The sequence below is a fragment of the Lampris incognitus genome, chromosome 16 (genome assembly GCF_029633865.1).
Source record: "Lampris incognitus isolate fLamInc1 chromosome 16, fLamInc1.hap2, whole genome shotgun sequence".
Lineage (NCBI taxonomy): Eukaryota > Metazoa > Chordata > Actinopteri > Lampriformes > Lampridae > Lampris > Lampris incognitus.
The window spans coordinates 39,466,513-39,479,663 of record NC_079226.1 but is presented as its reverse complement, the minus strand read 5'-3'; the positions used below and the strand labels follow the sequence as shown (position 1 = coordinate 39,479,663).

The 13,151-nt window shown below is 48.7% G+C and overlaps 1 protein-coding gene across 1 annotated transcript in view; it reads left to right on the top strand.

Annotated features, from left to right (window-relative positions):
- The window catches only part of trim9 (tripartite motif containing 9), a 61,154-nt gene that overhangs the window by 40,066 nt on the left and 7,937 nt on the right, over window positions 1-13,151 (top strand). Inside the window, exons 4-7 of the mRNA XM_056295831.1 lie at window positions 6,257-6,367; window positions 8,122-8,275; window positions 9,026-9,171; window positions 12,069-12,207. Of these exons, the coding sequence (XP_056151806.1) occupies window positions 6,257-6,367; window positions 8,122-8,275; window positions 9,026-9,171; window positions 12,069-12,207 (550 nt within the window). The remainder of the gene's footprint in view (window positions 1-6,256; window positions 6,368-8,121; window positions 8,276-9,025; window positions 9,172-12,068; window positions 12,208-13,151) is intronic.

The following is a 13,151-nucleotide window of genomic DNA, read 5'->3' as shown; positions in this document are numbered from 1 at the left end:
CCCTACCAGCGGTGGTAAGCTGTAGACCCCTACCAGCAGTGGTAAACTGTAGACCCCTACCAGCGGTGGTAAGCTGTAGACCATGTGAGCCATGAGCAAAAAGCTGTTGTTGACTAACATCAGCCATATGTTTTGTCTTTTGACCCCCTGCGGCTGGAAATGGGAAAAAGAGAGCTAAGGGGGGGGGGCGAAGGGGGGGGGGGGACCATGAAGTACAGATGGAGATTCGACGCAGCAACCAAAGGGGCAGAGATGGGCTCCTCCTCGTTCACACCCACTTTCACCAGTCGTGACCAAAGTTCAGAAGTTGACTTGAAAATGATCCTAGAGCGTATGAAGAACATTTCATGAGAACCTACACGGTAACTTGTAAGATCATAGGTGGATTGTGAGACAATGGGCCCCTGGGCATGGATGTGTAAAAGCCCCCCGGCAGGGCAGGTACACTGACTTGCAGCCAGCAGTGCAACAAGTACATTCACCTGTACCTGGACAGCATATTAACTAACACAGTTTCCTTCAGAGTCCCCCCCCCCCTTCTCCCCAAACATATATCAGTTATTTTTGGGGAGGGTTTCCCCTTTTTCTCCCCAATTATACTTGGCCAATTTACCAGTCCTGGTCTCTGCTCCACCCCCTCTGCTGATCCGGGGAGGGCTGCAGACTACCACATGCCTCCTCCCATACATGTGGAGTCACCAGCTGCTTCTTTTCACCTGACGGTGAGGAGTTTCACCGGGGGGATGTAGCGCGTGGGAGGATCACCTATCCCCCCAGTTCCCCCTCCCCCTTGAACAGGCGCCCCGACCGACCAGAGGAGGCGCTAGTGCAGTGACCAGGACACATACCCACATCCAGCTTCCCACCCACAGACACGGCCAAATGTGTCTGTAGGGATGCCCGACCAAGCCGGAGGTAACATGGGGATTCGAACCGGCGACCCCCCCCTCCCCGCTTCAGATTTTCAGTAGGACTTTTGGGGCTCTGTTATTGACATGAATGAACACGTCCTTTGACAATGTGACAAGAAATGTGAAGTCAATAACAGCGGCGACTTCATGCAGAGGCTCTGGTGAATGGGCCTGCTGAGCCTACTGGGCCTGCTGGGTCTGGTAGGCCCTGTTCGGTAATCCACCCATGTGTAAGATGCACTCTTTCTGCATTTGTGGTGATCCCCTAAACCGAAAACGCTTTCATGGGACTTCCTACCACGTATTTCATGTATTGGTTTGATTAGCCGTGGCCAAACGTGAGTCAGACCATGTTGTATTTAAATATCATCGCTCGATGACAGTAACCCATGTGGCTTATGTGTTATAGTTTGACAGTATTTATTACAGATGGTCCAGAAATGGTCCACTCCAATTTCTGTGCAAATGAGATGACTGTTAAAAAAACCCAGGTTTTTAAAGGAACTTGAAGTGGTGAATCAGATATATGGTGTCGTCTCGGCAACTTTCAAATACGGGCACACAAATTTCCTCTCGAAGACAAAATGCCCAGAAGTTACTGTCGGAAACATTACTTTCTTCTTCTTCTTTTTTGTGCCACATGTAACGAATCGATGCAGGCTTTGTTGCCAGAGCATGGGGTGACATTTTGACCCATCTGCAGAGTTCGGTTGCGGTTGCTGTTCTGGTCTCTGGGATGCAGACGCTTCTTGAGCAGAAGAAGAAGAGGAGGAGGAGGAGGAGGAGGAGGAGGGGAAAACAACAAGGTTTCCAGCGCTTTGTGCTCGAACCCGTAGCAATCCCAACAATGACAGCACACGCGGGACATGATGAAGGGATTAACTAGAGGTCATGCTCCAACACTGCTCACAGTGTCCTTGTGAGCAGCAGTTTCATTCCTCAGGCCGTGAGGTTCCTCACCAGCCTGAACACTTAGACCTTCCACAAGAGGACTTTCTGACCGTCTTGCTCGCTGTCCGTGTCAGGTGTGCTTGTGATGTTGAGGTCTGTGAAGTAATTTTTGTCTTTAATATTTCCGTCCATCCATCCATTATCCAAGCCGCTTATCCCAATTGCGGTCACGGGGATGCTGGAGCCTATCCCAGCAGTCATTGGGCAGCAGGTAGTGAGACACCCTGGACAGGCCGCCAGTCCATCACAGGGCCCATACGCACATTCACACCTAGGGACAATTCAGTATGGCCGATTCACCTGACCTACATGTCTTTGGACTGTGGGAGGAAACCAGTGCCCCCCGGAGGAAACCCACACAGATACAGGGAGAACATGCAAACGCCACACAGAGGACGACCCGGGACGGCCTCCAAGGTTGGACTACCCCGGGGCTCGAACCCGGGACCTTCTCGCTGTGAGGCAACCGCACTAACCACTGTGCCACCGTGCCGCCCTGAGAAAGACATTCACCTTAGTGCGTATGGACGTCTTCATGTTCTGTGTCACCAGTACATTGCTCACATACTTGCTGCCGGTGTGTCTGCGGTCATACGACAGTCTTCGTGACGCTGTCAGTCACCTAGCGTCCACAGAGAGGATTTCCTTTGCTCTCAGCTTTGGAAACTCAGATAGAAAACATGGAAATGACTGTTGTTACCTAGCAACCCCTCAGTCCAGCACCTCTGCTGGTTTCAGAGGAAAGGAGGCTCCTCTGACACAACCAGCAACAGGCCTACGGAGCCAGAATCACAAAGGAAACCTTGAATCAAACCGCTCTGCCGAGCTGCAGTGTGGACTGCAGTGAGGTTTTGGGGAGTGTGTGTGAAATAACAAGGGCACATAATGTCACAGATGTGAAGCACAACTCTTTTTTGCAAAACTGACTGTTCACAAAGTCCTGCCCCAGAATGGTTCTTGTCCGGCTCTATTTGAGGGGGGGTCTGTCAAGCTTTCAACGGAAAGCAAAATGCAGAAATAGTGTGCCTATGGGACCTGCAAGTTGGGATACTAGGTATTTAAAAAGTTTGGAGGGGGATGCAATTTTCTTTCCCTTCCCAAAGCCCCAAATGCAAGAAGAGTGATGTCGGCAGTGGATTAAGCAGTGTGGTTAGACCCCATAGCCAGCTTAATCCATCCAAAATCTACAAAAATGCCCTCGTCTGCTCAAAATTCAGCTTGCTACTAGCTAATATATGCCATTATCCAAACCGCTTATCCTGCTCTCAGGGTCACGGGGATCCTGGAGCCTATCCCAGCAGTCACTGGGCAACAGGCGGGGAGACACCCTGGACAGGCCGCCAGGCCATCACAGGACCGACCCCCCACACATATATTCACACCTAGGGACAATTTAGTACGGCCAATTCACCTGACCTACATGTCTTTGGACTGTGGGAGGAAACCGGAGCCCCCGGAGGAAACCCACGCAGACACGGGGAGAACAGGCAAACTCCACACAGAGGACGACCCGGGACGACCCCCAAGGTTAGACTACCCCGGGGCTCGAACCCAGGACCTTCTTGCTGTGAGGCGACTGCGCTAACCACTGCGCCACCGTGCCAGCTAATATTGCCTAATATAGCCGGCGTATTATTACTGTTACTTTTACCCACACAATGACTGTTACCATTATCAACAAGTCAGTGTATTGCCTAACAAAACAACGTTATCAAGGTACCCGATGAACGTGACCGGCTTAGTCTGTGGCCAGAGATACCTAACTTAGCGATAGCTAGCCCGCTAACATAACGCCTAGTCACAGGTTAGCCAGGTTAAAACCCCCGCGCTTAAGCATATCAGCTCCTTCACGCCTCAGGGCGCCTGCGCTTCCGATGGCCTTACGGTCGCTCCATCCCACTTCTGACACCAATGTAGCGAATTCGGGGGACAACGCAACCAGAGGAACTGCCGCGGCCGGGACGCGAACCCATATCGCCCGCACCGCAGGAGACATCGCTAACCGCTCGACTAAAGGGTCAGACCCGCCAGCCAGCGGCCAGCGTGTCTTCTTATCCATGCACGTTACAATACTGTGGCAAATTCGGGGGGAGGGGGCAGCCCGGGAACCGCCGCAGCCTGGACGCGAACCTCCCGCACCATGGGTGACAACGTTAACCAGTCGACTAAAGGGTCCGGCCCGTTAGCCAAGGGCTAGCGAGTATTCATCCATGCACCTTACACTGCGCCTAAAACAAGTCTGCACGTGTTGTGTTGTGATGTGTTGGGTTGTTATGAGCAGAACAACAACGGTTGCATGTTCTCATGATAATTTGATTGGACGCTTAAAACGGGATCAATCACGGTTTTCAACACTGTGTGTATTTAGATGTTGTGGGCATAACACTCCATTAGCAGCCACAGTACTGAGTAGTCTCGCGTGTGTATCCTGCAAACTGCTGCAGTTGTGCAGAAAAGTGGCGGCAAATCCGCGAATGAACGTCCTCGTGTGACATTCGGCGGCGTGTGCTGCAGCAGCAGCTGGGAGCGGTGGTTTTGTTCACATCGTCCTACAGCTTCGACGTAGGCGGCCTAAGGTGGGCGCAGACCTGCAAGCGGATGTGTGCCGGGGACATTGCTGGCAGACCGTGTTCCACACCGTTTCAGCAGACACGCCGAAGACTGCTCAGTGTTACGGCTGCTAATGGAGTGTTGTGCCTACCACACACGCCAACACACACCAACACACACACAGATAGATCGATTGGCATTGTAACAGGTGTTTCTGCAGGGCTTCAACAGAGTCTCAGTTGGCTCGTCTGGATCACCAACAACCAAGAAACGCAAGCTGACACATCAGAAACACTTTTATCAAAAGATTGATGTGTTTGGGCGTCCGGTCTATTCTGTGGCCTACCAACATCGCCAGTTCGAATCCCCGTGTTCCCTCCGGCTTGGTCGGGCGTCCCTACAGACACAATTGGCCGTGTCTGCGGGTGGGAAGCCGGATGTGGGTATGTGACCTGGTCGCTGCACTAGCGCCTCCTCTGGTCGGTCGGGGAGCCTGTCGGGGGGGGGGGGGGTAGCGTGTGATGGAGTTGCGTGGAGGCAGGAGTGGCAGAAGTCTGGAGCCGGGTGCGCATCCCCCCCTCCTCCGATCCATCATCTCTCAAACCATCTGGCGCCTGCAGCCAATCTCGCTGACGTCTGAAGGGCCCGTGCGAAAACAGAACGTCACTTTCCTCCGACGCACATCCATTACACCACTGGTTAGCGATGTCTGTGAACGCTCATCTCGTCTCCCGGCAACGCTTCCTTCCTGAGAGTCCGGACAGCCCGTTTTTCAATTTCATGGGTTGCGGTACAGCCGGGTCCCTCCACAACACCTGATCCCCCCCCTTTATTTGTCCATTCGCGCCCTTGTTTGTTCTTTATACCTGTCCTCGTCCCTTCTTCTTCCCTTGTCATCCTCATCCCTGCATCCTCTGCCTTTATTCCTCCCTGATATCTCCTTTTTGTGTCACCTGTTCATTTTCTCTGTCCTCTCCCCCCTCCTTCCTCCCTTCCTCCCTCCCTCCGCGCATCTGGCCTACCTTCCTCTCCTTTCCTCGCCTCAGCCCCTTCTCTCTCTCTCTCTCTGTCTCTCTTGCCCCCTTCATCTCCATGTCTCCATCTTCCCCTCGAGGTCTCTGCATAGCTTGTCAGGTCGCTGCACTAGCGCCTCCTCTGGTCGATTGGGGGGCCTCTTCGGGGGGGGGGACGGGGGGGTAGCGTGATGCTCCCACGTGCTGGTGAAACTCCTCACTGTCAGGTGAAAAGAAGCGGCTGGCGACTTCCACATGTATGGGAGGAGGCATGTGGTAGTCTGCAGCCCTCCCCGGATCGGCCGAGGGCGTGGAGCAGCGACCGGGACGGCTCGGAAGAGCGGGAGAAAAAAATACCCCCCCCCCAAAAAAAAACGATAGTTCCGCCCACGCAGACGCTAATTGGCTCGGCTCAACATAATCTGAAAAGTGGGTGGGACGAGTTAAGCTAAGACGAGATGTATTTTATTAATAATCCCCATGGGGAAACTCATCCTCTGCATTTAACCTATCCCACCACCCACGCTGGAAGCGGTGGGCCGCCGTGCAGCTGGTGAATAGCGATGCAGGGCTGCAGGCGAGGGGTGGAGGGTGAGCAGCCGCAGCAGAGACACGACAGTGGGCCGCACAAAGTTGTCGTTACACAGCCTGCTCGTTTAACAGGGCTGCTTGTGAGGCAAATATGTCACCGGGGCTGACTAGGTCGGTTGTCAACGAGAGTCTCTGGACTGAACTGGCTCTGTCATATCGTTTATGCTTTATTATTCATTGCATTTACCTACCGGCGTCCTCCTCTACCCCCACCCGTTTCCCTGCTGCCCTCTGACCCAGGTGGTGCGGGACCAGATCTCCCACTGCACGGTGAAGCTGCGTCAGACCACGGGGCTGATGGAGTACTGCCTGGAGGTCATCAAAGAGAACGACCCCAGCGGCTTCCTGCAGGTCAGAGGCATGCGCTAAATTTTATTTTGTCATTATTCCTTTCATTGTTAACCTTTATCTAACCAGGAGGTTCCCTTGAGGTTAGTTTTGTTAAGGAGATTTGGTCAAGGAATGGCAGCATCACTAAGAAACCTAACAAATTCCGCCAAACAGCATAAGAGCTTCACACAACTGTTGAAGACTGATACGCCATCCATCCATTACCTGAACCGCTTATCCTGCTCTCAGGGCTGCAGGGGTGCTGGAGCCTACGCAAGCAGTCATTGGGCGGCAGGCGGGGAGACGCCCTGGACAGGCCGCCACACAGGGCCGACATACACACCCACATTCATACCTAGGGACAATTTAGTAGGGCCGAATCACCTGACCTACATGTCTTTGGACTGTGGGAGGAAACCGGAGCCCCCAAAGGAAACCCACGCAGACACGGGGAGAACATGCAAACTCCACACAGAGGACGACCCGGGACGACCCCCAAAGGTTGTAATACCCCAGGGTTCAGACCCAGGACCTTCTTGCTGTGAGGCGACCGCGCTAACCACTGCGCCACCGCGCCGCCCAAGACTGATACTAAATCACAAAATAAAATTAGCATATAAAGTAGTACATTTGTTGGGTGCAGTCGATTTATTGAGACACAACACTCTCAACTCAGCCTCCTGAGAATGAATTCTCTGATCATCACATAGATTTCTGGGATAAAATCAAACGTTATTTACACAGCACATTTGTACATAACATTTCTTACTAACCCTGACTGAGAGCATGTCTGCTAGTGCCCTTTTCATGTTCAAGTTCAGTGAAATTCCTGTGCTCTGGCTCTCTCTGCCTTAACACAAGGACACACCATCCGAAAAAACAAATACGGTGAATTCATACATTATATACACAATATACTAGAACAGTACAGGATAACAACAATGTGAGGTGCATATGGGTGCGTCAGCTGCTCAGCAGCCTGACTGCCTGTGGAAAGAAACTATTACTGAGCGGGTGGTGGTGTGATGTTTGATGCTCCAGTAAGGTTTTTTAGGTGGAAGGAGCGAGAACAGAACATGAGCGGGGTGGCTGGGGTCCTTAATGATGTTTTGGGCTTTCCTTTTGCAGCATGTGGTGTAAATATTGTGAAGGTGTGGTATTTCCATGCCAATGATTTCTGCTGCTGTCCTTACAGTCCTCTGAAGCAGTCTGCAGACCTGAGCAGTCAGGTTGCCAAACCACACTGTGACACAGCCTGTCAGCATACTCTCCATGGTACCGCCATCAAAGTTCATACGAGTTTTGGTACTCATAGCAAAACTCTCGAGATGCCTCAGAAAATACAGTCGCTGCTGTGCCCTCTTCAGGATAACGTTGGTGTTGAGAGACCACGTGAGGGTGTCTGTGATGTGCAAACCGAGAAATCTAAAACTGTCCACATTTTCAACAGATGACCCATTGATGGAAATAGGAATGTGATTTTCTCTGAGCTTTCTAAAGTCAATAGTGATAACTTTTGTCTTATTGACATTTAGAGAGAGGTTGTTATTATGGCACCACATGGTTAAATCTTCCACTTCCCTCCTATAGGCCCTCTCCTCACTGCCGCTTATTAGTACAATCACTGTGGTGTCATCTGTGAATTTAATGATGCTGTTGTTGTCATATTTGGCAATACGGTCGTGTGTAAACAGATTGTACAGTAGGGGGCTGAGACAGCAGCCTTGAGGTACACCAATCCTAAGAACTAATGTAGATGAGTATTTTTATTGCAGATCTCTGACGCCCTGATCCGGCGGGTCCACATGACAGAGAGCCAGTGGGGGAAGGGAACCCTCACCCCTAGAATGACCAGTGACTTTGACCTGACCCTGGACAGTGGGCCCCTCCTGCAGACTATCCACCAACTGGACTTTGTTCAGATGAAAGGTATACTGGGGGGAGTTGATATTGCAATGTGTATTAACAACCCCAACCCCTGGTCTACACAAGAAGCAATGCTTTGGTTATCTGCCTTTCACGAAAAGATACACTCTCATTTTCATAAATGCCCCTATCAACACCCGTTCCATGTTGGCAAGTTGTACGTTCAAAGGATCTGATTAGATTGTTCATCATCATCCAGATATCCATATACACCTGTGTTGCTGACATGCTGTTTACACACAGTTCTCTTTCATTCTCTTTTTTGATGTAACCCTGAAAATTCAAAGTTCATATAAAATAGAGAAATCCTACTTACATTACACACCTTACATCTATGTTGTTTAATGTGAACATTTTTTTCATTATTAACAAGCACTGATGTGCCAGTAATGTGTGTATGAGTGAATTGTTGCTGCCAGTATATGAACAACAGTATTCATTTACAAAAAGATATTTACCTATAAATCATTGGATGAATTTTGAAACCTCGAATGCGCTGTTCCAACTAACCCTTTTCCCCACAATTTAGCCAGTTACTGTTGGCAAATATCTCCAAAATACATAGCATAAATGCAAACAACGATGATGTATAGATTAAACATTTCACCCACTGTAGAGGTCTTGCATCACGGAGTCCTGTCCAGTGGGAGTGTGTGCATGGGCCTGTGCTTGTTTCTTGTGTAGCTCTTTGGGCTATAATTTGATCTTGGCTGTGTACCTCCCCCTATCCCATCCCCTTCCCCTCCCCCTTAGTCCCTGCAGCCCCTATGCTCCAGCTTGAGGAATGCTGCACCCAAAACAACAGTGCCACGTTGTCATGGAAACAGCCTCCGCTCTCCACCATCGCTGTGGACGGGTACATCCTGGAACTGGACGATGGAAATGGGGGCCAGTTCAGGGTAGGTCCTCATCATCACAGATGGACCAGGTTCCTGCCTTGGGATTCATCTGTGTGACTTGAACAAAATACAATACTTGTTTTTTGGTCCTCTAAGGAAACCCTTGATAGATTTGCATCTTCATTACAAATGCAAAAGTAAATGATAAATATCCATTCATTTTTTCTACTGGATTGATCAAGACATTGGGTTCACAGGGCCTGAAACCTGTTCCATCAGGGACTGGGCAGACGGTAGGGAAACACCCTTGGCAGGGTAGAGCCTACACCCAGTCATTCCTATGGTTGATTTATAGTCTCCAATTCACTCACCATGCATGTTTATGACTCTGGGGGAAACTGGAGCACCCATAAAAAAAACCCACATTAACACAGGGAGGACATACAAACTCAATATCAGACAGCTGGGCTCAAACCCAGGAACCTTTAGGTGTGGGGCAATGTTGCAACCAAGCCAATGTACTGCCCTAAATGTGACAAACAGTATGAAATAACTCACCTTTACCAGAAACTCTAATCCCCTATTTGATTGAGGACTATCTCAACAAAGACCCCTTCATTGGGCGCCAGAGAGGACTCGGGCACAGCTTGGGGGGGGTTGTGAATGTAATGCATTGTCAGGGAGACCTTGCGGCTAGCTGTGCATTCACTGGCTTTATGTGCGAGGGTCCTTAATGCAGATATCCGCTTGACATACAAGTGGGTCGTGTGACTTCGATGGGTGTTAAATGACCTGGTGTCAGGCAGAAAGACTGGTAGCACAGCTGCTAGCTAGGATGATTCCACGGGAGGTGGGATCCAGGATCAAAGCTAGATGTTGCAGTATAGCTATACATTAGCAGTGTAATCTATCTTCCCTGGTCCTCCACATAGAGGGGCCCCTGCTTCGTTATAATGGCAACATAGTCCTCTGTGAACAATGCCCTCACTACAATGGCAGGAGATATCTGTGTCAGCCCTCTGAATAGTTCAAGCGTCTCCATACAGTCACTGCTAACAATAAACCCATGAATTTAAATTAGCCTACTCTTTCATTCACCGTGACACTGGCCCTATAACGTCAGCTAAATGAATCAGCCATTTAAACTTTATTCATATGACATATTTTGTACATACAAATTGAATGCAAGACACTTTACGTAACTACAAGTTTGAAGTGAGGAAAAATGTATAAAGTGAAATATGAATTAAATAGCCACTTCTTCCGTGAGAGAGGGGTCCTTCCTTAGAGCTTGAAAGGCAGGCATGGACAACCTTGCTGAGGTTTCATCCTTTCTCCAAAGCCTTGGAGCCCAAGGCTATGGACCAGTGTTTTTCAGCCACCACACCTATGGGTTTACTCTGTGGCTGAGACTGTGTGTGTGCCGAGTCTCTCTTTTTTAATTAAAACTGTTGCGTCACTGAGGCTAATTCACATTCAATCGGCAACAGATGTGCGGGCTTTATCTGTTACTTGCTAATTGGGAGGCAGGCAGTGCCAAATTTACTGTGCAGCTCGGCCTTCATTTTCCTGTTGGCAGCAATTTGGTGGCACTAACCGAAAGTTGCAGAAGTGAATCCCTGTCGAGTGCATATGGGAAGCCTCCCACGCAATAATTCTGCAAGCATATGATAGCGTGAAGCAGGCAACATCTCATCGCTGTAAAAATTGGGAACTTTATAATACCTGTCCACAGTGTTCACTGTTTCTTCTGTTCACTGTCAATACAGAGGCCAGTGATTTTGTTGTAAATGTAAGGCCAGTCTGTTTGGAATAAAAGAGTTTTACCTCACATTTGATATATCTAAAAAATGTCATTTTACTACTGTTACTGCTACGAGTTTACTGCTACTTACACTTACCACTGCTATCACTGCTAATTCTGCTACTACTGCTACTCGCTTACTACTGCTACCACTGACTACCGAGTTAGTGTCAAGCATCTTGTATATTTTATATTATTATTATTGTTATAATTACATTGTGTGAAACATTTTTGTATGACAAGTTTAAAAACTGCTTCACAAAAAAAAGGACAAAAGTCAGTGACACAAGGTGGAAGGTGAAGGTGCGCCCTGTGGAGGTGGGTTGTAGGGGCTTTGTTGCCAGCTCCACAGCAAAACTCCTGAGGGAACTAGGAGTCAGGGGGCAGGCCCACAGGAGAGTGATCAAAGAGCTAGCCAACACTGCTGAGAGGACTAGCCACTGGATCTGGCTCAAAAGGAGAGACGCCGTCTGGGCTGCCAGGGTGAACAGCTAACCACAGGTCACGCACCCAGGACCGATCAACCTGTGGTGGGCCTGCCTCAGCGGAGGGTGTCTTGTGATGAAAGGCCGAAACACCCTGTGATGCTGAGGTACACAACTGATGATGTGTCCTGGTGGTGGCAATGTCACCTTGGCAGACATCTCCAGTTTGATCTCCACTGAATCTGTTGCAGTGCAAACACTAGGGATTTTAACAACCAGTCCTTTTTTGAATCTTGAATCTAACAAGTTTAAAAACTGCTTCACAAACAAAAGGACAAAAGTCAGTGACACAAGCTAACACTAGGGAAGGAAAAATGAGGTAGCCACCAGGTTACAGATGCTGTACTATAACAATACTCCAAACTGCAAGGGAAGCTGGTTTTTTCTCCACGACTATCTCACTCACTGCGGCTCGCCTACGCAGCTCCATGATAAGCACACAAGAGTGGACCCCCCACATCTATTTATACTCCCCAGCATAGGCTGCCTCACCCACGCTCACTCGTGCAAACTCACACTTCCACTCACCGCCCAGTCTGAATGGTACACCGTCTCCAAGAGGCTCCCCTAGATACAGCCCGCCTCGCTTAGAATAAAGAAGAGAAATAGCTTTGTGGATCCGCAATGACAGCCATCAGATTAACAGCAAGTTCTGTGTGTCTTCACAGGAAGTGTACGTGGGGACCGAGACCATCTGCACAGTGGATGGACTCCATTTCAACAGCACGTACAGGTCCAGGGTGAAAGCCTTCAACGCCAGCGGTGTGGGCCAGTATAGCAAGACGCTGATCATGCAAACATCCGAGAGTACGTTCAGAACCGCTTCTTCCACTTACTCGTACGGGGGTTGTCTATCAGGGGGAACGCCACCCTTTAACAGAATTCCTGTATTTCTGTTACCTCGGACAGTTCAATTAGTATTTGTAAACTCAAAAGGAGTTTCTCCTAAATTTGGATAAAGTAAGGAGGACGCTGATCTCTATATGCAATATCAGGTAACACTTTAGTATGGGGAACATAGTCACCATTAATTAGGTGCTTATTAGCATGCAAATTAGCAACATGTTGGCTCTTAATTGGTCATTATTACGTACTCATTAACGCCTTATTCTGCATGGCCTTATTATACAACCAGTAAGCCATTAACTATGAGTTGTCCCTCTATAACCTCAGAAGTATTGCTTATTAGTAGTACCATGTCAATATGCTTTGCTGGTAACACTTTAGTATGGGGAACATATTCTAATTAAACAAAAACTTAATTACTAGTGAATTAGTAATGATCAAGATGTCACTTTAGTATGGGGAACATATTCTAAGTAACAAAAACTTAATTTAGAGTAATTTAACACTATGAACACTTGTAGTTGTGTGTTTTGTTATGTAAGAACAGAGCATATTCATTAAGTGTTAGTAAGGGAGAATAACTCTTCTTGTGGTACTACCACCTTATAAAGTCCATACTAAGCAAAGCATATTGAGATGGTACTACTAATAAGCAATACTTCTGAGGTTATAGAGGGACAACTCATAGTTAATGGCTTACTGGTTGTATAATAAGGCCATGCAGAATAAGGCATTAATGAGTACGTAATAATGACCAATTAAGAGCCAATATGTTGCTAATTTGCATGCTAATAAGCACCTTATTAATGGTGACTATGTTCCCCATACTAAAGTGTTACAGCTTTGCTTAGTATGGTGATATTTCAGTAATTTGGAGGCGAAACCTTGCCTGATATTAGACGTCA